General features: G+C 29.7%; 2 protein-coding genes across 16 annotated transcripts in view; one reads left to right on the top strand and one right to left on the bottom strand.

Annotated features, from left to right (window-relative positions):
• Window positions 1-15,023, top strand: part of LOC124950519 (chloride channel protein 2) — a 33,264-nt gene extending 18,241 nt beyond the window's left edge. For 3 of the 14 annotated variants that reach the window (XM_047497324.1, XM_047497335.1, XM_047497363.1), the window contains 14 exons: window positions 2,221-2,444; window positions 2,944-3,031; window positions 8,876-9,161; window positions 9,281-9,492; window positions 9,570-10,090; window positions 10,184-10,418; window positions 10,530-10,692; window positions 10,807-11,037; window positions 11,260-11,483; window positions 11,565-11,756; window positions 11,856-11,998; window positions 12,084-12,255; window positions 12,332-12,559; window positions 12,662-15,023. In XM_047497324.1, coding sequence (XP_047353280.1) covers window positions 2,293-2,444; window positions 2,944-3,031; window positions 8,876-9,161; window positions 9,281-9,492; window positions 9,570-10,090; window positions 10,184-10,418; window positions 10,530-10,692; window positions 10,807-11,037; window positions 11,260-11,483; window positions 11,565-11,756; window positions 11,856-11,998; window positions 12,084-12,255; window positions 12,332-12,559; window positions 12,662-12,835 — 3,021 coding nt within the window. In that variant the 5' untranslated portion in view covers window positions 2,221-2,292 and the 3' untranslated portion in view covers window positions 12,836-15,023. The other 11 variants (XM_047497397.1, XM_047497380.1, XM_047497426.1 and 8 more) reach the window with 9 other exon arrangements.
• Window positions 14,075-21,362, bottom strand: LOC124950590 (carotenoid isomerooxygenase). 2 transcript variants are annotated; one of them, XM_047497540.1, is made up of 10 exons: window positions 21,161-21,362; window positions 18,031-18,275; window positions 17,484-17,630; window positions 17,227-17,371; window positions 16,974-17,124; window positions 16,568-16,797; window positions 16,305-16,487; window positions 15,693-16,133; window positions 15,501-15,599; window positions 14,075-15,438 (listed from the first exon to the last, which is right to left on the bottom strand). In XM_047497540.1, exons 1-10 carry the CDS (start codon window positions 21,236-21,238, stop codon window positions 15,265-15,267), a joined length of 1,893 nt encoding a protein of 630 aa, XP_047353496.1. In that variant the 5' UTR covers window positions 21,239-21,362; the 3' UTR covers window positions 14,075-15,264. The 2 variants fall into 2 exon arrangements, with proteins under 2 accessions (XP_047353496.1, XP_047353486.1); XM_047497530.1 differs by lacking the exon at window positions 21,161-21,362 and adding an exon at window positions 18,397-18,924.
• Between the last annotated feature and the right edge of the window lie 4,020 nt (window positions 21,363-25,382).

Genomic DNA, 25,382 nt, shown 5'->3' with positions numbered 1-25,382 from the left:
TCTTATAATAAAAATTTCTAATTCGATCATAACTATTATATATAAGTTCATTAATAAATTGATTAGATTCTTCGCTTGTATCAATTCAATAATTATATATGATTTTATATCTCGTAAAACAAAATAGAATATTCATAAAATCAATTCGAACAAAATTTCATTTTCGGTTTCAATTTATACAGTTAACGCGGTTAAACGAAGATATACATATATATGAATTTATCTTTGAAAAAATGTGAAGAAAATTGGAGAGAGAGAGAGAGAGAGAGAGATCGATTAGTGCGGAATGATCTCGGCAAAGTGATCTCTTGGTACACGCACGTGCTCGGGAAGACTGGACCCATTTAAGACGGACACTCATCGCATTACGCGTTAATTTCAAACGATATGATAACCGGTGACTTTGAAGGCAACATCCTACGAGAGCCCTCGGCCTCTCGGGAAGTGTTCAATTGCTGCGTGTATGGCTTTCGTACAGTCGGCACTAGAAACCTTACGTACATCAAATGATAATATAATACATATATTCTACCTTCGATAAATATATACCATATACCAATGTATTATTATTATTATTATTATTATTTCTTTTTTTTTGTTTTTCCATCAACATTAAAAAACGCATCAGCGTAAAACTTGTCCATCATTGAACACCGTTAAACGAAGCACCGTTCGACCTATTAAATCACTATAGAAAAAGATTCATCATATGAAGCTGGTTGCTATATGGCGACCCTCGGTCAAGTTAATGAGTCCACGGCAGGTCACTTAACGACCGCCAATTTCTTGAGGTAATCGCCGGAAGAGATAAAAGAACTTTGCTGGACTAGCAAAATAAGATATATCTATATGTTGAACAATAAAAAAAAAATTGTAAAAAAGAAATAAACTGAAACAATATTTTCGAATATCTCGATCACTTATATTTACGTGAGATAACGTTATTGAGGATGATGTAAAAAGAAGAAGAGAAAAAAGGAAAAAGAACAAGATAGAGAAAAAATTGTTCAAAATTTTTCAACGATTTTTTTCTCATATAAATCAATTCTCTTCCGCGATAAGATCACAGAGGTGTTCGCTAACACAATGGATAATTTGAATTGGCCATAGTAGGGGAAATTATTTGCACACATAGTACTATGTCTAAGCGTGTGTGTATGCATGTGTGTGTGTGTGTGTATGTGTGTGTGTGTATCTGCATGCTACGAGTTGTACGAAGACGACGACGACGACGACGGGGATGGCAGAGTGAGGCTGATGAGTTCATAAATTGGAGCAGCCTAGGTCCTTCTCTTGTTCTCTCTCTTCTCGTCGTCAGTGTGTGACTCACTGACGCTTCGCGTTAGATCGTCTGCCGTGAGGCCGATCTCTGAACGGTTTGCCATTACTTTCTTTCTTTTTCTTTTTCTCATTCTCATTCTCTCATTATCTATCATTTTCTCTCTCTATCTCTCTATTTCTCTCTTCATCTCCCCCTCTCTCTCCCCTTTTTTTCTCTCTCTCTCTCTCTTTTTCTCTCTTTCATTCTCTTTCTATCTCTATCTTTTTATCATGTCGACAAGTGGTTTTCATCAGAGACAAAAAAAAGTGTGATCCTCATAACAATTGTGAAAGAGAAAGAGAGAGAGAAAGAGAGAGAGAGAGAGAGAGAGAGAGAGAAAGAGAGAGAGAGAGAGAGAGAGAAAAAGAGAATAAAAAAATAAGTGTAAGAAAGAGAAAAAAAATATTTTGATTGGGAATAAAATAATATGAAGAAAGGAAAGAGTGAAAGAAAAAATGAAAAAAATATAGAGATATAGTCGATTATTCTCGCATGACTTTTGCAAGGTTCTCTTCCTACGTGCTAGCTCCGATCACACGTCCGAATCGTTCTCCGACCGGATGCCGATCGTTATTCCTTTCGTGAGAGTGAATCGTATCTATCGTGTCGTTGTTTAAAAAAAAAAAAAGAAAAAAAAAAAAGAAAAAAAAATTAATTCTTTCAACAAGCTACTAAGCGATATTTTCAATTAATATCTATATTGCATAATTAACTCTTATAATTGTTCTAGAATTTATTTCGAATCTTTACGAATTTATCGATAGAATGCATATATCAAATATTGGATTCAAAAATTATATATTTCTCTCTCTCTTTCTTTTTCTTTCTTTCTTTCTTTTTCTTTTTTTTTTCTCCTGTTCAAAATGTGAGACTTCAGAATCGAATTTTTTCAATGATAGATTATAATGCGCTAAAGCCGTTACCTAAGTTTCGATTGAAACGAAATCGAAATCGTAATATACTGGTTAACAATGGCGAATCAAACAACGAAGAAGGAACTCTTGGAGGAGAGCTTGCATCATCATCATCCGGAGGGCAATGAGGAAGAGGTTGACAAAGAGTGGGAGGAATTTACGAGACTGATGGCCAAGTTGAAGGAAAATCGGCGAAATAGGCCGCATAGGTAGTGATCAATCGTTTAATTTTATTTTGCATGGGATACCGTTGTTAAAAAATTTTTGATTATAGGATAAAAATTTTTCGTTTCATTCTAATAGATCATTTGTAAAATATTTTATTTCAAATTTCTAGATTATATCTGCAAAACATTGTTATTTCATAATCTGTAAAAATATTGAATTTTCAATTGGTAGATTATCTATAATACATGGAATATTAGATTCGTAAATTATCCATAAAATATTGTGAATCTTTTCGTAAATCATTTATAAGACATTGAATTCCTTATTCATAAATAATTTGTAAAACATTGAATTTTCAATTGATAAATTATCTATAAAACGTTGGAATCTTTTATTTAGTAGATTTATCTGTGAAACATTGAATCTTCCATTCGTAAGGAATCTATTTAAACATTTTTTCTTTTCAATTTTTTTCTTTTTCTTTTCGTGTATCTCCTCTTATAATTTCTTACAAAATATTGAGAAAAATCTTTTTATCAGACCTTCACAAGCCTTCTACCCGTGTCCTCTACCAACTCCTGAAGAGGAGCAACAGGATTTCGATCCCTTCGACTATATAAACACGATTGTAAGACATGATTTATCTGTTTCTCACAAATCTCATCGCCAGCATGAAGGAATGTTTGAAAAGGCACAAAGAATGTAATAATATTTGCTTTGAACAAACATTGCGAAAGTTTTTTTCCCCTCTTAGCAAAATAGTGGAATGTGAAAGAAAAAAGAAAAAGTTGGAAATTACGAGGAAAAATCGCCACTTTCGGATCTTCTCTCCTTTCTTCTTTAGAGAAATTTCTAGACTATGATATCGTTTCGTTAGACACTAGGTAACTTCCTTGGGGGAGGATGAAAACGAACGATGCCAATGAACGCCAGTCTGTTTTATAATTAAATCGTCGTTGTTGCCACTAGACGAATCGCAGACGAGCGATCTTTCCTTGCCAACGAGAACAATACTCATCTTTTTTTTATTTTTTTCTTTATATATTTTTATAATTTTTACATAAATCTATTGATCAATTTCTTTGATATCTTCATTTGTATCAAAATTTTCTACAAAAATTTTTTTCTCTTCCGACTAAGTTCTACAATAACGATGAAAATTATTCAAAATATTAGAAATGATTGTTCGATAAAAAATATTGATGAAGATTAAAATTATATATATATATATATATATATATATATATATATATATGCATATAAAAAACAAGAATAAAATATACCTCATTAATTCGAGATTGGACAATAGTTAAAATTTGGAATAAGGATGATGAATTATGATTGGTCCAGGAGATTTTCCACGGTCCATAAAGCGACAAGCGGCACGATGGTCAAAGTGGCACGACCTTTGAACGATCGCCAAGTGAACGAGGCTGCATTTGAAATAAACGTACCGCGAGATATATGTATGTCGTCACGTGACTCGATTTTAGATGCACCGCGTGATTCGCGTGAAACAATCTTCGTGAACGACACGTTTAGATTATAAGCTCGAATTGCGTTAGATTCATTTCTCTATCTTTTTCTATCTCTACCTTTCTCATTTCTTTTTATTTTTTTCTTTTTTAATTTGATTTGATTTGATTTTTTTTTATCTATGCAAATCACGAAAATGTCACACATGTCAATCACAAAATTTACACGCATCCACGAAATCGGTACTTTTAACTCTCTATAATATCATGTAATTTTGATTTTTCAAATTTTATTTTATTCTTTTATCACAAAATTATTATATTATAATTAATTCATCATGAGAAAATCAATATTTGTTAATTATATCAATTATATTTATACTATATTTATTTCATATTATATAATTTTTTGTTAACTAACTGTATTATTTCATTTATTTTATTTTATAATATTTGACTAACTATAATTATATTAATATGAGACAATTTATATTATAAATTTTACATAATATAATTTTTTATTTAGACAGCTATTTTATTTAAAAATTAGCTAATTAAAATTATTTGATATTATTGTATGAATTATAATTATATGAATTATAATTATATTAATGTATGAATTATATTATAAATTTCGCGTTAATATAATTTTTGTTGAACACAAAAAAAGATAAAAAAAGGAACAAAATTGAGTTACAGAGAGTTAATTAATCATATGGCGTTTTTCGAACTAAATGAATAAATTTTATCTATGATCGTAAAGTTTGGAGCGCAGTTAGAGTTTGTAGACTAGTCAACCTTGTCTAGAGAATATCATCGACCTTGCAACTTTAACGCATTATAAGCGCGCGCGCACGTGCGGTGTCTGATCTTTCTAATAAATTTCAAAAGATTTTGCAAGCTTATGGGGCATGCGTGATCAGTATAAAACATATCATTTCATTTAGGATAGGAAAATACAATAAATCGTTGTATTTTGTACATGCATTTTGGTATACTCGCATGAGCTTAGCTTTCTTTGTATTAGCCAAATTTTATAAACCAAACCTTTTTTTTTATATCTAATAATTTATACAATCCGAAACTTATAGTATAACTTCAATTTGATGTTGAAATTTTATTATATTTGTATCATAAGAAACATATTTTGCAAGTTAATGTATAAAATTTTTTTCAAATATTTATAAATGCGCACCATATAACTCAAACTTATTATTAGCAAACGTTATATAAAAATATATTATATAAAAAGATTATATAAAATATTTATACGGAAAATTAATAATCAGCAAAAATATTAACCTTCGAATGTAAACTAACAATAAATTTCGTGATAAAAAAAATTTGTCAAAATACGAATACATATATACGTGACTTCAAAATTGCATGACGTCATGGAGGGTTAAAAGCCAACCAGATTAATTTGAAATTCCTTTTCAGATTTTTTTCACTTCTTGAGAGATGACAATGATCACTAAATATATTATAAGTTTTCTAAAAATTTGGTATAAGTTATGTAACATCAAATGTGGTATAGATGACAATCTGTAGAATAAGATTTGAAGGGTGGAGAAGGGAAGGGGAAGGACGTTACCTCGAAATTTATTTCTGTAGGTTTTCGAGAAAAGAGGACGCCAGGGTTCCATTACATCTTAATGGAACTTTATTCGCGTGAACGCGCCAATGGCTTGTATCGCTAATCGGTTAGGCCTAATTACTAAAATTGGATTAGAGGCCGATTGCCCAGTAGGACAACGCCGACGCTTGATGTTAGGTGTTATCGAAAATTCTATGATTCCTTATATGGATAGACTTATAAATCGAAGCCCTTTTATTTTTTAACAATTTTTTTATAAGCGATCAATTAAATTATTTTTATTACTTTTGCGGTTACTACGTTATATATAATGCAAATGATTACTTTTACTGATAAATCCAATTTTTTTCTTTCAAAGAATTTTTTTAACCGATCAATTAAACAATTTGTATTCTTTTCGTAATCATACTACATATATATACGATATATATATATATATATATTTATTATATATCAAATGAGAGTTTATAAATATGATATAAACATTAAAAATGGCTGACAACAAATTCGAAGGATGTAATGGTAAACAAGAGACAAATAGATAAATGGTTAGTTAGGTAGATAGATAAATATATAGATGTTTATTAGAATGTTAGGCAACGTACGATAGACCGTTTTAGCTACCCAATTGAAAATGCAATGTGACGAGAAGGAAATCAGAGAAAAAAAGAAAAAGAAAAAAGATACAACGACAAAAAGAAAGTGAAAAAGAAGAAGAGAAAGATTCATATAAAGTACGAATTGATTATTGGCGGAGTCTATTGAAAGAGAATAAAATCATTGTAAACAATAGGGATACGCCCTTTAACGTTGCACATTATAGAAATCGCTAAAAATAAGAATTTCGAGCGCGTTGCCAATTTTCAACAAATATCTTGGTAGTGGAGATCCGATGAAGAAAACGTCGTCGTCGTCGTATTCGTTGTCCGCAGTTTTCCTCGGCATGCAAATAAGTGTGGACGGTAAATTTGTTTTCTGATGAAGGAAAAATTACAGAACAGGAGAGGACAAATAAAAGAAAATACAAAAAAAAAAATTGTGTGCGTTTGAAGGAAGGAAAGGAGAAGTAAATTTTTTTTTTCGAAGGAAATGATCACCGTTTATGAAGAAGGAAGATTATTGATAAGGAATCGACAAGGATATGTGGAATCAATTATGAGACCGGGTTTAATTTTATTTGATAATAATGATCGATGAAGAAAATTAAGAAAAAAATTTATAGTGAAGATCTACAAAAAAAAGGATACATTTCTAACGGGGGAAGGAGAAAAAAACGAGAACATGCGTTGTATAGGATTATCATCGTAGTGCGACTTTGAGTGTTATGTGTCATTTATCCGTCTATCATCTTCTATTCCTATATTTCTCTCTCTCTCTCTATCTCTCTCTTTGTCTCTCTCTTTCTCTTTCTCATTCTGCCGTGATTGCCAAGAGCAAGGAACAATAAGGATAGGCCGCTAAACCTACGGAGAATCACTACGAGTCTGCCAAAAATAACAAACTGATTTAACTGACTTGCCAAATTTGAAGGAACATTCTTCGCCGAGATACGTATCGGAGGTGTTGTCTCTCAATATAATCGTTTTCTTATCTACCTGGTATATCTATATAGAAAAAATTTTTTTTAAGAGCCAACCATTAATGATATATTAAACATTTTGATAACGAAGACGATTGATCGGTTGAAAAAGGCAAAGGAAAAAAAGGATGTGCGATTTATCGACGAAAAGTATCAAGCAAAAGTTGGAAAATTGGAAAAGTTCGTCGTCGGTGACTTGACGATTTTAATTAATCGAAGTCGTCCCATCTTTTTTAAATCTCTCGGGAGAATATTATCAGCTTTCATGCCGGCCGTTCTCCTTAATAGGGCATACTTTGTCTGTAATGATGACTACATTGTGAGTGTAAGCTTGTTGCTTACTCATAAAAATATCGTACTTATCTAATATCATTCTAACAATAAATTTTGTTTTTGTTTGCTTTCTTCTATATATTTTTTTGATCTTGTACATGGGTGTATACTTCGTCTTATATTGGTATATATATATATATATATATATATATATATATATATATATATATATATATATGTATATATATATATATAAAACTTCGTTTATACTATCCAATATCTAATGATGATTTATTATATCCTCCATCTGTTTAGATGACTAATTTTTAGCTATGAGTGCGTCTAATTTTAAATGTTCTTTGCATCATCTATTCCAGTTGTCGTCATCGTTATCATCTTTACTATTACCATCATCATCATCATCATCATCATTATCATCATCATCATCATCATCATCATCATCATCATGATCGTCATCGTCATTATAATTATTAATGATAATATCGATAATAATATTAAGTTTCATAATTTATATTAAACATAAACTCAAATGTATTTTGATCGTCATCTCTAATGAACCGCACAAAATTCTAAACGATAACGATGTTTCTTATCATAAATGATAGGTTATATGTTTAACATAGGATAAACGATAATATATCGCTTAAAATTATATATCGCTCGTTGTTATCTCAGCGTCCGTTTAATTTTGGAATAGATAATCGAGAAACCTCTCTATGGGATCATCGATCGTATAAATGTGTAATAGTTGAATACTTCCTATCATATGTTTGAGACACATATAACATAATATAAGTGTGCAAAACGTTTTAAATCGCAACAGAATAGAAAATTTTATTTTAATCCAAAATCTCTAAATTTGTTTAAAATTTATACTCGATACTTATTCAATCGTTATTTAAATTTTTTTCTTTTTCTATGATCAATTTCGAAGCGGTAAAAATGCAAAAAAGGTGAAAAAAGTGATCGTATCGTGGACGATGATCGAGATCTCTCGGTTAATAAGCGAAAATTAAAGATAAATAATATTTGTTGTTTCGATATATCGTGATCTTAATTATTAGATAGATCTCAGCGGATTAGATAAAAATTTGTTAGATCAAAAAATATTTGGTAGATCGAAATTAAATTGGTATATGGACGAAATTTGTCAACAGTTCCGCGCCGAATTTGCAACGGAACACAATCGATTCGTTTTGTCAATCAATAATAATAATTTCTTTTTTTTTTTTTTTTTTTTACTCATGTTTATAATTAAAGATATAAACAGAGTAAACGTGCATGTTAGAAAATGATTGAAAGATCTATCAATGTGCTCTTAAAAACAAAGATGATTGAAAATTAGTTTTTTTTTACTTTCTTTATTTTTTGTTTGTTCGTTTGTTTTTTTTTTTTTGTAATAATAAGCACAAAAGCTTAATTGCATTTTGTTTCTCCTTTCAGCATTTTCTCAGTTATAATTTGCATGTGAAGAGAAAAATATATTGTAATATATCTCAATTCGATATTCGTTCGATTTTTATACAGATGTATGGTCGCTATACGAAGGACCTTGGTGAATACGCAAAAGAAGAGGCAAGAAGACTCAAGTATCATGATAAGGCAAGAAAGAAGTACGACAAGACGAGGGCCGAGGATCTTCGAAAATCTCGAAGAGGTCCATTGTGTAGAAAACTCTTGGCCTTGCTTGCCTTCGCTTGGAAACACACAGGAGCTAGATTGGGCGAAGATTGGGTATTTCTAGCGCTTTTGGGTGTTATCATGGCACTCATAAGTTATGCCATGGATCGTGGGATTTCAATGTGCAACAACGGTTAGTCCAATTATATCTAATATATGTATAATATCCAAAGGAATATTTAAAAATTATACCCATTTTCATATATACGTATACCTAAGTATTCATAATAATCTGTTTGTTTATTTCACCAGCTAGAATATGGCTCTATCAAGATCTGACGTCTCATCCGGCGCTTCAGTATCTCGCTTGGGTGTCATTGCCCGTTTGTCTGATTTTATTCAGTGCTGGTTTTGTACATATTGTGGCACCACAGAGTATAGGCTCTGGTATACCAGAAATGAAGACGATTTTAAGAGGTGTAGCTTTGAAGGAGTATTTAACTTTCCGGACTTTAATAGCAAAGGTCAACATTTTGCAATTTTGTTTAATATCAAGGACAAACTGTAACTGATTGATTATTAATCGTTTGTTTATGAATAGGTGATCGGTTTAACAGCCACTTTGGGTTCAGGCTTGCCACTTGGTAAGGAAGGTCCATTTGTCCATATCGCCAGCATCGTTGCGACTCTTCTATCAAAATTAGTCACCAGTTTTCAAGGCATTTATGAAAATGAAAGTAGAAATTGTGAAATGTTGGCTGCAGCCTGTGCGGTTGGTGTCGCATCATGTTTTGCGGCACCCATCGGTGGTGTCCTCTTCAGCATCGAAGTCACCACAGTTTATTTCGCAGTAAGGAATTATTGGCGTGGTTTCTTCGCTGCCGTTTGTGGTGCCACGATGTTTCGACTCCTGGCTATATGGTTTCAAAGAGAAGAAACTATCACGGCCATGTTCGTCACTAATTTTACCATGGACTTCCCGTTCGATCCTTATGAACTTTTTGTGTTTGCTCTTATTGGTGTTGGAAGCGGTTTGAGTGGTGCATTTTATGTATGGTTGCATCGACAATATGTTATATTTATGAGAAAAAATAAGAGTATGAACAGTTTCCTTCAGAAAAAGTAAGATTTAACTTTTTAAGCATTATTTGAAATTTTATAACGAATTTTTTATAGAGATTAGATAACTCTTTTTCGATTATATTTTTTTTCTAGTCGCTTTTTATATCCTGGTATCGTATCCCTTCTGGTATCATCAGTATCCTTTCCATTGGGATTAGGTCAGTTCATGGCAGGTGATTTGAATACTCACGATCAAGTATTTGGACTTTTCACAAATTTCACGTGGACGAAGGATAACTTGGGCGTCGAAGAAAACAACATAGTCAAGCATTGGTCGACCCCATACACCGACGTCTTCATCGGTCTCCTGAGCTACGTTCTCTTCACTGTAAGTAAACAATAGTAACGTGTATTATAACTTCTATCGTTCTTTAAGAGAGCTCGTATATAAGGGAATATTATGAATGCAGTCAATAGAAAGAGTGGGATTCGATTCCAGTTCATCTTTTCCATCATAAGTTCGACAGTGCCTGTACCGTCTGGCATTTTCATCCCGGTTTTCAAAATCGGTGCAGCACTTGGAAGAACCGTTGGCGAGGCTATGGCCCTTTGGTTTCCACATGGTGTTCGATATGGTGGAATTATCACTCCTATCATACCAGGTATATAATCGTCAGATATATATTATCTGTTAACTAATATTACCTATGTATTGTATTTTATTGATAAATAAATAATAGATAAATCAAAACATGAAATTTATGTGATTTATTTAGGTGGTTATGCTACTGTAGGAGCAGCTGCTTTTTCTGGTGCCGTAACACATACTATATCCGTAAGCGTTATCATTTTCGAAATGACAGGACAAATCACTCATATAGTACCAATAATGATAGCAGTTTTAATCAGTAATGCGATCGCCGCACTTTTACAACCAAGCATATACGATAGCATTATACTTATCAAAAAGTTACCTTATCTACCGGATCTTCTGCCGTCGAGTTCAGGTATGTTTTTCTATGTATTTTTATTTATTTTTTTCTTATCTTTCATTCCATATTATCCTCTTCCTATAATATATCCTTTTTGATCATATTCATAATTCATACAATTGTCTCATAAAGCATTCCCTTTGGAGTCATTAAAAAGGTAACATTATAGCTTTAATTAATTTCTTTTAATGCGTTTCTATTTAAGAAGCTTTAAAAATAATATATGACGATCCTCAGGTATGTATAATGTTTACGTCGAAGACTTCATGGTTCGTGACGTGAAATACATTTGGCACGGCATCACTTATCAAAGACTCAAAGAGATACTTAAGGAGAATCGTAAACTTCGTGGCTTTCCACTGGTAGATAATCCAGAATCAATGATACTATTGGGTTCAATTCAAAGGCTTGAATTGATCAAATTAATAGAAAAACATATTGGACGTGAAAGGAGATTACAAGTATGACATTTTCTTTATTTGTATATTCGAAGATTGCTTTTAAACTTTATATAATTTTGTTATATTTTCGTCACATATTAGGTCGCACAAAAATGGCACAAAGAAGCAGAGGAAAGAGCAAGAGAAGAGATGGAACGTCAATTGAGAGAACAAGAAAAAACAAGGAGACCTTCCAGATTTGAAGTTATCCCAGCTCCAGACATTCTTAAAATGCAAAGGCAAAGTGTTAATGATCTAACGATGTCGGCAAATAACGGTGGTGGGCCGGATCATGTAAGTCGTGTTAACCTGACGTCAGACTTTAACCGATAAGTATATTTTAGGCAAAATATATTCATTATTTACGTATGAATAATTCATCGTTTATTTTAGCATACGTACCATTCACCGGTCTTCGGGACTCAACCAAAGAAATCTATTTTAAAGAAAACCAATTCCTTTACTTTGAAAGGATTTAGTCCACTAGTCAGCCCAGCTGTTACACCGTATACAACGGTTACTGGAGCAGAAAGCAGGTGAATCAATGTTATCCTTTCTTTCTTGATTATTATTTTTCAAGAAATTCAATTTATCATTATTAAAAGTCATTTTACTTAACAGAATACGTCTAGCCTTTGAAGCGATTTTCCGAAAATCAGCAACTTTGCAGGATGTTGATCCAGATCCAGAAATGGGTACTGCTACCAGACGTGAAAGTCAAGATTGCATAGATGCTCAGGCACATCAACCTATGCTTTCTTCTAGTCCAGCTACATCGAAAAAAGTACAATTGGCAAGTATTCTTCGATAAATTGACAAGTTATATTATTTCAATACATTTTTATTATTATGTATGATTTTTTTTTCAGCCAAGGGAGAGAGTAATCGATATGTCAGCTGAGGATCAGAAAAGATGGGAAGAAAGTGAGATGGCTCTCGAAGTAGACTTTTCCAGATGTCATATAGATCCAGCACCGTTCCAGCTTGTAGAAAGAACATCTTTGCTAAAAGTTCATAGTCTTTTTAGCATGGTTGGTGTAAACCATGCTTATGTGACAGCTATTGGAAGGTTGGTCGGAGTAGTGGCATTAAAAGAGGTTTGTTATAAACGAAAACATATGATTATTTATATAGTTTAAGAGCCATTAGAGTAAATTATTATATTTGTCTGTTTTTTTTGTTCTTTTTTTTTTTTTTAGTTGAGGAAAGCTATTGAAGACGCTAACGCAGGAATTTTGCCGATGCACGCAGAATCGCATGTCGATGCGTCAAATTCCAGTTTAGTGAAGAGTGAAACTGATGGGGAAAATAAAAACGTCAGTGCAATGAACTCCGTTGTTTCAATTGAAAATGAAAAAGTTGAAAAAGTCTGAGTGAGAGAGAGAGAGAGAGAGAGAGAGAGAGAGAGACGCGAATGAACAGAAAAGTAAAGAAAGAAAAGAAAACAAAAAGAAAAAAAATATGAAACAACAAATGTGATAGTCACGTTGCACGCTGTTGGTAGCGTGACCTGGAAGATGCACTTGCAAGATGCGCCTCTTTTACCTGTTACCCACATTATTCTTTTTTCTTTTTTTTTTTTTTTTTACGATCTTATATCTTCCTATGGTACATGTATAAGCAACAAGTTCTTCATCGCATAATGACAGTAACTTGCAAATATTCCTCTCGTACTTAAGTTTGAGGCGTACAAAACAGTTACTGATATATATATACATACACATATATATATATATATATATATACATATATATATATATACATATATACATATAGAAATGAGATTCTTTAAGTATTACATACTTTGATTTGGGCATTAATTTTTAATCATAATATTTTTCTAATTGAAGCATACATTACATATTCTTCAGTAATCTAAACGAACCAAATAGTTTTTGGTTTCTATCGCTTGATATCTCTAATTTGTACGTAGGGCTCGTCATATCGGAAAATTCTATCCAATTATCTATACATATCTATATATACATACATATAGAAATATATATATATATATATATATATATATATATATATATACATATATATATATATATATATACACTAACAAAAAATTTTGAAATGACAAATTTATTTTAATGAGTACGTTTGAAAGATCACGGTAACATATTTTTGGTCCTCTATTGATATAAGTGAATGTAGCATAATATAAATATATGTAAACATATACGCGTTATATATATATATAGGTATATCAAAATGCATAAGCATGAGTGAGAATCCAAATGATTCGCGATGCAAACAAGAAAATCAAAACTGGAAAAAAATAGAAAAAAATCGTGAACGTTGATTATAAATATAATTCATTGTTAAAAAAAAAATATAAGAAATAATTTCAAAGTGAAACATTATCAATGATACTAAATAAGGCTTCATGCTCAATATTGTATCGTGAATCACGATTTCCTTATTATTATAGGTAGGATATAATTTATATAATAATGTATTTTTTTATTTAATATAAAAACGGATAAAGTGATTCAAAGTGCCAAAGGCAGATGATTGTATCCTACTCTGTGAAGAAAGAAAGAAAGAAAGAAAGAAAGAAAGATGGAAAGATGGAAAGAAAGAAAAAAAAAATAAAACAAAAAAACTAAGCATAATTTAAATAAGAATATAATTATTTAAGTAGAACAAAGACAATATAGCACTCATGAAATGCTCCCTTAGCTCGTAACTATCTGACTATGGTTGTGCCAGACTATTATTTATTATAATTGTTAGATGTGTTGATTGAGATATAAGAAAAACATTCGCATCACATGTGTTGATACATTAGTAAAGGAACATATAAAGGTATGTCTTATTACAACGATCACGACATTAAATATATTCATAATAATTTAATACCTTTATTTTTTTCTCAAATGAGACAATTTTAAATACTTATACGCATTTAATTCAATAATGTTTTTTTCTTTCTCTTTTTTTTTCATTTCCTTTTTTAACTTTTTAAATAATAAACATGTACAATCGTTATGAATTAAAATCGATCAAATTATAAATGATCTGTTTTATCTTTTAACAAATAATGTCATGAACGTAGAATTAAGCTACCTTTAATGTTTTCTAATATAAGTCAACATTATAAACAAATAGAAAATCAAAACAAGACGCGCACAATAACATAATTAAATTTTTTAATCAGAATGGATACTCTATCTATAGATGTTACAATAACCCATAGATTCTAGAGCATTTTACATTCCATCCGATTATACTACTATGATGCATTCTATCCTTATGAGAACAATTAATTAGTAAAGTTGTTCAAATTGATACGATAATAGCACTTCATAAATGCACTACTACGTTATTGTGAATAATTATTGTGAATAATAAAATGTTTATCGTGCTTATGTTTTCATTACGATATTCATGAAATTTAATCATTGTACTATACTCTATAAGACCAAACAAACAAACAAAAAATATTTCTTGTACAATATATAATGATATGACTTTAAAAAAATTAATTATATAAACAATAAAGGTTCTAGTGATGAATCTAGTAACAGAAAAAAAAGAAAACAAAAAACATTAGATCTCGTTTTCATTGAAAAATTAATATACCTACTGTTCATTTTAACATTAGTAACCATCATTGTTATCATTACTGTATTGTATTATTATAAACAGAAACATAAATATACATAAGAAACATAAAATGTTTTATGTGATTAACTTAAATGTAAAAACTTTTCATAGCATACAACGCGTCCATCAGGATCATTCAATATTATAAATATCTATCTACTTAAGTTATCTTAACGTTATTGAGACATTATTTATTGAATGTAAACCAGCCATGTAAACACTTTGGTACAGGTCCTGGTGTATTGAAGGTAGCTCTGGCAAGTTCGACAAAATTTTCGGCATCCAAAATCAATAAACCAGCTTGTGTCTCACGATCTTGACCCCACAAAAGAGCACTTAAGACTACTCCATCGTCCTCCTTCTATTAAATAACGTTAATGAATTATTCGGTTGCTTTTGATTATCAAAGAATGTTTACATTACCTTTCCGTGTGGATCGGGTACAAAAATTGGCTCACTGGGATAAACATTCTTTTCATACCATATTTTCTTCGTTTTTTTCACTGTGTCCACTTTGATGAGCTATAAATGAAATGATAATAAATAAATCATGTAATTAACAAACAAATTTCAATTTTTCTTTAATTCGTTCATTTTTTATTTCTTTTCAATTACCGTCCCGGGATATTCTATATCAACGTCACTGGATATCGCATAAAAGTAACGGTACTCCGTTCCAACATAGGAATCATAATTTATACGAGGTGTTTCACAGCCCAAATCGCAAAGAAGCTCCGGTTTAACGAAGATATTGCCATTTGGCAATTTGTGAGCCGTGGCTTTTCTTTCAAGAAGATTTTTACTGTGATACTCATTCTTTTTTTTGATTCCATTGTTATCTTCATTGAAATTATTCTCATCAATTAATTTATTGTTAGTTTCACTTTTCTCATCATGTTTGAATCCTTCAAATATTTCTGCACTCTGATAAACCGTTTTAACATTTATCAAATTATGTTCCAAAGGGATGTCGTTCGAAAATTTTTTCATTGGCAAAATGAAACGTAAGGGTCTTCCACGAAATAATTTGGGGTAATCCGGATTCTTATGCAAATTCTATAATAAATTGTAAAGGATCATATAATAATATTCTTATGAGAAATTATTAAGAAATTTATCGAAGATGTTACTGATATAATGTTACTTTTTAATTTATCTATTTTATTTTTTTTTTTTTTTTTTTTTTTTTTTTATATATCAATCTTATTTTGATATCAATCTACGTACCTTCATGGTTTCAACATACATACACTCCAACATTTTTGCATCTCGATAACAACAGATATCAAGAACGATATAATCTCTGTCACGAGTCTCAAATTGATTAATAATGTGTAGGTAGAAAAATTTCTCAGCAAAAAAAGTTCTCTCTACCAAACCAGTCTCTTTCGATAGAACGTGTATGAGTGTCTATAAATTTTTAATTAGATATTTATAAATACGTTTATAATGATATTTGATTTCAATCAATATAGAAATCATATTCGTACATCTTTATTTTCATGCCACTTTATGCAGCCTATCGTAGCTTCCTGTTTAATTTGACAAGCTATCATACTTGGAAGAGAAATGGCCAAAGGTTGTTCGATGATAATGAAATAATTTTCAGTAATGCCAAAAGTATGCATGTAGGAAGGATTTAGAAACCATCTAGATGGAACGGTAGCAACAATAGTTGCTTGATCGAACATGGTTAGTTCCTTTTCTTCACCAATTTCATCTAAAACAAGTAAAAAATATAAATATTCTATATTATATATATATATATATATATATATATATATATATATATATATTCTTATTTATATAAGCATCTTTTCTATTAATTATTTTGTATTTTCTTTTCTTAAAGTATAGCGGGTTATATTCTAACATATAACATTTAATTCAAATTACCAATAGTAATTCGAGATGGTGAAAAAGAAACAACAGTGTAAGCAGGACCACGTGAAGTTATACTGAGCCCAACGTTATAAACAGTACCGTCATTCATCACGTGAGGATGAGAAGTATGACTGACGATGTTTACATAATTTGATATGTTCACCTAAATTTTATAATAAAATTATTTTTATTATAATTCTATTTGTACAGCCTACGTATATTTGGAGAAACGATAAAATCTTTTTATGCCTCTGACGTTACTTACTCTACCCTTGGTTTCCAAGGTTTCTGGATCGATCCGATGGATTATGGGAGATTCTGTGAACGTGTAATACTCGTCACCAAGTGGATAAACTGATATCATCGTGTTGTCAGAGATGCTTTCTGATGGATTAAATACTGCAGCAACTCTAAGTACAACATAAATAACTTGTCAAGCACGTTTCATAAATTTTTTTGTCAAATAACTTTAAATCATTATTCATTTATTATTTCGTAGGAAATGAAAAGAGGAATATATACCTCTTAAAAATACTTTGACAAGGATCTGGCACTGCTTTTGTACCAAATTCCGATACGACGATCCTTTGCGCTGCTTTATTTCTTTTATAACTCTCAGTTTGTACAAATCTTCTTTGATAAGTTATATTACCATCCAATATTTCAAATCTATAATTATATTATTTAGTTGATTAATTATTAATTAATTAAATATTAATTAACTAATAATATTAATTATTTTAAATAATATAATTAATTATATTATTTAAAAGTTTCATTGGAATCTCTGTAAAATTTGACAATCACATATAATATTTTCCTTACTAAAAAGTAATATCTGTAATCGCCGGAGAAAAGTTTCCATGAATTAAGAATTCTTGATGAACGTAGCATAGCATATACTTATCCTGACTTACATTCATTTATAATTTATTATATATTAATTTTGTTGATATCATTTGAATAAGAAACGAATCATTTTTCCATAATACGACAAGGTATGATATTTTACTTTTTTTTGCGGACAATTTCGCAATATTGCAAAGTAATAAAAATCTTTCGTAATTACCTGTGCAAAAGTGCTGAACTGTCAAACAGATGATTGAAAGTATAATCTCCCACTTTTAAACTACCAGGACCATTTCTCAATAAACTACCTTTCAACCACTTTGGTACTGTACCAATAACATTTCCAGGAATCGGATCGATCACTTCATATTCGCACGATCTTGTCCACATAGATGTATCACAATTCGGCCAATAATTCTTTTCATCTTCAGTGACATCGTCTTCTATCAAAGTATCATTGTTGATCTATAAAAATCAACGATCATTTTATTTTTATACATTCGATTGTACGTATCTTGAAATTTGATGTAGACATACGTATTCACGCACGATATTCTTTATATTATATATTCATTTTAATTCTTACATTTATATCAAAAGAGGTGTTAGACGTTTTCATATATTTCTCGTTTATAAGATCATCGATAACATTTAAAGAACATAAATCGGCAGTAGATCGCGATCGACGATAGCTCATACGTTTCATATTTTTGGTAGATATAGTTTATAAAAAGAAAATTGTTTTCAAAACAATCACAATAGTCAATCACAATAATTAAAAAAGTCAAAAGGAGCACAATATTTATATGTCGAAGAGTTTGGCACTTGGACTTTTTTGTATTGTTAATTTAAAAAACGCATCACGCCCGCAAACACAATAGTTTCATTTATTTCAAAGAGAAAAGAGACAAAAAAAAAAGAAACACAAAAAAAATGGAAATTTTATTTGTATTTCGCAAATTTATGCTTCCTCGTCACCGTTCTCGTCCGTCGGCAAATCCGCTTCGAGCGGCTCCAAAATAGAGGACAGAATCTGATATACTCTTTTGTGGGTGAAATCCATGATCAACGTGGAAAGTACGCGAAACGAATAACACTATTCTTTTGACCTTAAAACATAGACCCCCCTGGAATCTGATTTGATTGATTTAAAAGATAGTATTGTTTACTGGAAGCCAAACATAATCGACACGTGCTTTTTTTGTCGGGTTTCAATTTGCACGTGCACGTATTGAATATTCTTACACGTGTATTAATAAATAAAAAAGAAGAACATTTGGCTTCTCATTTACATTGCTTTATTTACCTAATAATATTTCGTACGAGAAGAAAATTTATTTAAAAAGATTCGTTTATCAAACTTCTTGCCAAATAATCCGAAGGTTTTGCTTATTAGTAATAAAATCCAAGAATTCATAAAAGTGTTACATTTATCTTACACGTAATTACAGCTTTGTAAAACAAAAAGCATGACGTAAACATGCAATAAATATATATTCAAACAATCCATCCAAAATATCTCCTTTATTTGTGATAATACAAAAACTATTTCTTACTTTTATATTTATTTCTATACATTTCTATATTTTTTACTTATTATAATGTAAATTGTTTTAAAGGACGAATCGAACAATAGAAATTGTTCTATAAATGTCATTTTTTAATCATTTTTTTCAAGATCATCTATATTATTTCTTTTTTGATATATATACATGCACACTTTTTTTTATCGTTTGTTATAACTAAAATTACTTTGAATCTATCTGTGTATAATAGTATGACCTGGACTAATTTACAAATGTAATGTACTATAGTAAATAAGAAAACGATAAATCTTAAAGATAATTTATTAATAATAGATAAGTAATAGTAAGATAGTTTTAATAAAAATAGGTAAATAATATCGACAAAATATAAAATTAAAAATACAAATTGAACTCTGTAAAATTATTTTTTTTTTTAACAATGTTATTACGCAGATATTAATTGTAGAAATAAGAATTAAAAAACAAACAAGGAACGAAGATAATGAGATTATCAAAAATAATAAAGACATTTTTTTATACACAAAATAGAATATAAAAATGACAATAAATTTGTTAACAATAATTATACATAATTAGTCTATGATAATTATTGATTATTAAATACAAAAAATTAATCCACGAATATTTAACCACTTTCGATCTACAATCAAATCCTTTGGAAAACTAGAATTGACTATACATTAATGTTATTTATTGGAAGAAATATATTAAACGATAAAAATATATTTTATATATACTTTTATATATAATAAAATGTTTTTTGTTTTTTATGCTAGATACAATTTATGTATTTTTATAAAAAAAAAGGTTATAATATATATTAATAACAAAATACAAAAGTTAGCTTAATAATATATATTAAATTAATAAATTTCTTATTGCATTATCTTATTATTACTGCATCAAATTGCGTATTTTAGCACATGAGTAACATCCGCGCTTTTTTCTCCTTTTTTTTGAAAAAATTGTCGCGCATGCGCATAAAAAACGAATGATATTTTCAATGAGACAATATTTTCGACATTTTTCCGATCCCCATTTGCAATACATTAATACTACATAAATATTGTAGAATTAATGTATTTAAAAATTGCGGGTATTCTAACTTACCGACCGTAACGCCATTTTATCAAAAATGAGTATATAAATTGACCTGAAGAGTGCACATCGATCGTCAATATATACGTTTCGACAATGTTCCTCGAATTATGTCGCATTTTCTACGATATGCAGGATATATATTCATCAACGAATAATCTATATACATCGATACATGTGATTAATGCGAATATATTATTTATAAGAGGAAAAGATAAATGCGCATCGCAATTGTATAAAAAAGAATGTTTTTCCATTACTCGTGATTGACGACATATGTTAAACAAAATGTCCCGTCAAACGTGTGAGTCTGTTTTTATATTAATTGTCTACTATTATCTTCTTTCTTTCTTTTTTTTTTTTACATTCTTGTCATTATTTTCAAATAGACTATAATCAATGGAAAATCTTTTGTACGAATATGTACGATAGCTTTAGAAATTTATTATTAAATCTTGAACGCGAGTAATTTGTTTTGAAAAAAAGAAAAAACAGAGAGAAAAACAATAATTACTTCGTTATTATCATTTTATATTAGTACAAAGAATTTTTAAAATGACGATACATGTAACGAACATTCACATACACATGCAAATACAAGGGAAAAAAATAAGGAAAAAGAAAAACAAATTATTTTTGTAAACGTATTTTTCATAGCTTGTTTAAAAATTAAACGTACACAACATCGAACACTAAATCAATTACCTCAAAAAAGCTATCGAAATCGTTCGACAAAGGTGACCACTTTCCCGTTAATGTTGCCGATTTACCCTGTTCTGCCATTATATCAAATGAAACTTCTTATTCTTAATAAACTGAAAGAGAGAGCGAAAGAGAGAGAAGGAGAGAGAGAGAGAGAGAGAAGAGAGAAGAGAGAGAGATCAACTTTGAAATGGCATCGTACCGGTGGTAATTGAATGACTGGGCGTAAGCCAAAATTATTCGTGGAACGACAGTATACAAAATGCAGTTGGGTCGCTAGTAAAAATCTTCAAATTGTTTTCGTTAAAAATGTCTTCTTTATCATTTGTCATAACCTTTTGCGAATATTTATCTCGAAAAAAAAAAAATTACAATACACTAAATCTATTTTATATTTTATCAAAAGATACAGAGTCTTAATCATTACGAAAACAGAAAAAATAAACAAAATAAGAAAAAAAAAAAAAAAAAAAAAAAAAAAATATCTTTCTTTCTACTTTTCTTTTTTCTTTTTTCATCCTCGAGAAATAAAAATGAAACGTTCTCAAAAGTTGATCATCTCGTTTGAGAAAAATGTTATTAATTCAGCAATTTCCGCTTGTAAATAAGATGCGTTAGAATACTCAAGTGTTATGCGTAATACGTTTAGTAGAAAGAGTGAGAGAGTGAGAAAGGGCAAGAGAGAGTGAGAATATTGTCGATCGAAACCTCCCCGTCACTCGGCCTCTGCGCACGCACGAATACACGCGTAATCCGTCAGGCGTTCTTCCACTCCAAACCACGTGTTTGTCACGTGCACAAGAAGGCGCAAACGCACGAGTGCCCGCCTCGCAACAAAGGCAATAAAATCAAGAAGTAGTTACTGGCGTATACTGGCTAACGAAAATTAATATTCTTGACTCGTTTTGTTTATGCGAAATACGTGTTTTCTTTTACACATTTGATTTATATGTATATGCATAAATTGATTTATATATGTATGTATAAATTGATTTATATACATATAAATCAAATATTTTAATGTTACGTTATATTAATAATTATATTCTATTATCGATCGTATATAATTATTTTTATCTTTCAAATCAAATAATATTAATTATAAATAAATCGAATACGTCACAATCAGTGTGTTTCAATCTTTTTATCGTGCGATATATTTAATTTGCGACATATTTAACAATACATTTATTTGCAATGGTACCGCAGCGCATATAAGTACAATATAAATAACAATATAATTAACAATATAATTAACAATATAAATAATGATATAAATTTTTAAGAATCCTATAGATTGAAATAACTATATATTATTTTAAAGATGTTACTGCGATATTCTTGCTAATTCTCAGAAACATTCAGCGAGAACTTTCTGAAAATCTATTAACAAATGAATCATTTTTCTTACTTTGACGTAAGTTAACAACTATCATTTCGCGGTCCATTAAAAATTTAACGCGATTGGATTGAAATGCGGCTCGATTGAAATGTGGTTCATAAATTGAGAAACGCTGCTTTATACCATATCAAATTAAATATTATTTATATTACAAATATCTTTATTATATTAACATTATATTTTGCTTATTATTTTGATCAAGTTATTATTTTTATGCTTTAAATAATTACGTTTTGAATAGAATTCGTGAAAAAAGTCGGGAAAATGCAAAAGAAAAATATTGCCTCGTAACCCTTATAATATTCTTTTTATTTTTTTTTATTATTATTTTCTTTTTTTTTTTTTCTTCTTTACATAGAACACCAACAAAGATCTGCCACGCTTTCCGACCATGTGGAGTCTGAGTGTTAAAGCTTTTTATCGATCCGTTTGTTTCTGTTTATTGCATTACGTATTGCATCTGTAGGTCAAGGTGGACTGGAAAAGAGTCGAGGTAATACACCGAACCTGAAACGAATTCATCATGCGTCAAAGGATAATGATTTCAATGTTCAAACGTGTTCATTTTATTTTTTGTTTTTTTTTCTGTCCTTTGTTTATTTTTTATTTTTTTTTATTTTTTTTTTATCCGTCTTCGATAATGAACGATCTCATTTACATGCTATGATACTCATTTTATTTCAGTCGTCTATCAGTTATAGTCTCGAACGCCTTCAACATGTCGTGGATGAAAATTTTAATCGGATTGTTTACATACCGTCCACTACCAACTTTGTCCGTCACAAATTCATTAATTAGCGTTGACAATCGTGAGAAGAGCAATATGGGAAGTCGTTTCGTATTTCTTTCCAGACATTTCTATAGATCACATGACATAAAAACTCTTTAATCTTCTCAAATGAGTTGTTTATTTCGATAAAAAAGAAAAAAAAAAAAAAGAAAAAAGAGAAAGGAAAATAAAAAAGATTTTTCTGCTTTATCATTAGTCTTTTATTAATTTTTTTCTTAAACATATCTATAAAAAAATATTCATAATATGATATTTCGTTGTTTATTTAAGAAGGAAGCTGTTTCTACGACATTGAGTTTGATTATCTCTTATCTTATGCGAATAATTAGTCACATTGCGAAACATCAATCAATCTCCTTTTTTTTCTTGCTTTTGCTTTTCTTTCTTTTCTTTTTTCTTTCTTTTTATTTTTTAATTTTTATTCAACAGCGAATAGACAAAGATCAACATTCTCGAAATCTATATGGTTCTTTCTATCTCGAATGTTGTTTTCTTCACTATCCTAAAAAATAAAATATTCTTATCGTTCGCTCGCTCATAAGAAATAAAAATTCTAATTCCCGCTCGATTCTTGACAGTTTTATTATCACTCGTTGTCGTAGTATGTATTTTGACGAAAAACGATAACATTCTAGAAGATTACCGTTAAATATAGAAGATATAACAAAACTGATACGTGTGTTATGTTGTTTATTAGCGAAGATCATTATTAGATGCTAGATAATAGATAGTTAAAAATAATTCTACATAATCTCTTCTTAATTTGCTTTGGTTCTAATGCTTCTAATTCTAATGTTTTCCATAACCGTCAAACATAAATACCTATGTATACATATAGACACACATATAGTGCATGTATGTTTATAGTTTCACGACTATGTGTCAATCGAATTCAGTATGTTAGAAGTTTCAAAGGGAAACTAACAAGAAAGATCATTCAATCGACCAGATGAAAATGACTTATGAATACTGGACGTATTTACACACGCGTCCAACGTAATTAGATAAGTTAATTTTCTTCTTTCAAATGACGTTCGACAATAACAATAACAGATGTCCGATCTGGAGATAATATCCGTTCAAAAGGCAACGCAATGAAGACACGAAAGAATAAAAATAATTATAGAATATATTTAAATTAATATTAATAAACATAATATTATTATTCTAATTATAACTATTAATTCACTTTTTTCTTTTTTAGTATATAAAAATAAAAAGAAATAATACTATGTTAAAAAATTATATAGTATTGCTTATATTAATATAATTATCAATTATATTATAATAACTTATAGTTTAAAAAAAAAACAATTGAAAAATATACATATGAAATTAACAATTAAATTTACAATAAAATTAAATAAAATCTCAACAAAAAAATATATATATATGTATGTAACTTGATAATTAGATAGCATTATAGAGAGTTTATTTATATATGTGTCATTTGTGTAACGTATTACACATTACAAACGAAAAAATTTCTTTCAGATAATCACTAAATGTACTCTTCTATGAATTATATTTACTTCACAACTTTTCGATATCTTCTGGCAATGTCTACCGACAAATTTATTTTCATTTCATTTACTTTCCATCTAATCTTATCGGACTAACATGATTGTCAAAAGACCTTAACACAAATCCCAAACTGCAAAGCTTTTATATCATATCATTCTTATTGGTAAGAGAGATTGAGATTCAATTTAATCGACCTTACAGATTTTTAAAGAAAATAACCATGAGACATAAGACCTTTCTCTCTCTCTCTCTCTCTCTCTCTTTCTCTCTCAAAAGATATTCTAGATCAGATATCAAATCAAGCAATGAAATTAATTGAATTGATAAATTTCTTTTCGTTTTGAAATCGAAGAGAACACATGCCTATAGAATTATCATTCATTGTATCAATATTTAAAGGGACACTCAAAAACACGTGTGTGCGCCATTGACACGAACAGATTGGATTTTAGCGATCGATCATATCTATTTTAATATTTTCGAACGATTGCCCATTCCAGAAAACATAA

Source organism: Vespa velutina, chromosome 1 (genome assembly GCF_912470025.1).
Source record: "Vespa velutina chromosome 1, iVesVel2.1, whole genome shotgun sequence".
In the NCBI taxonomy this organism is placed as follows: domain Eukaryota; kingdom Metazoa; phylum Arthropoda; class Insecta; order Hymenoptera; family Vespidae; genus Vespa; species Vespa velutina.
The sequence above is the reverse complement of the archived record's forward strand: the minus strand, read 5'-3'. Positions and strand labels throughout refer to the sequence as shown.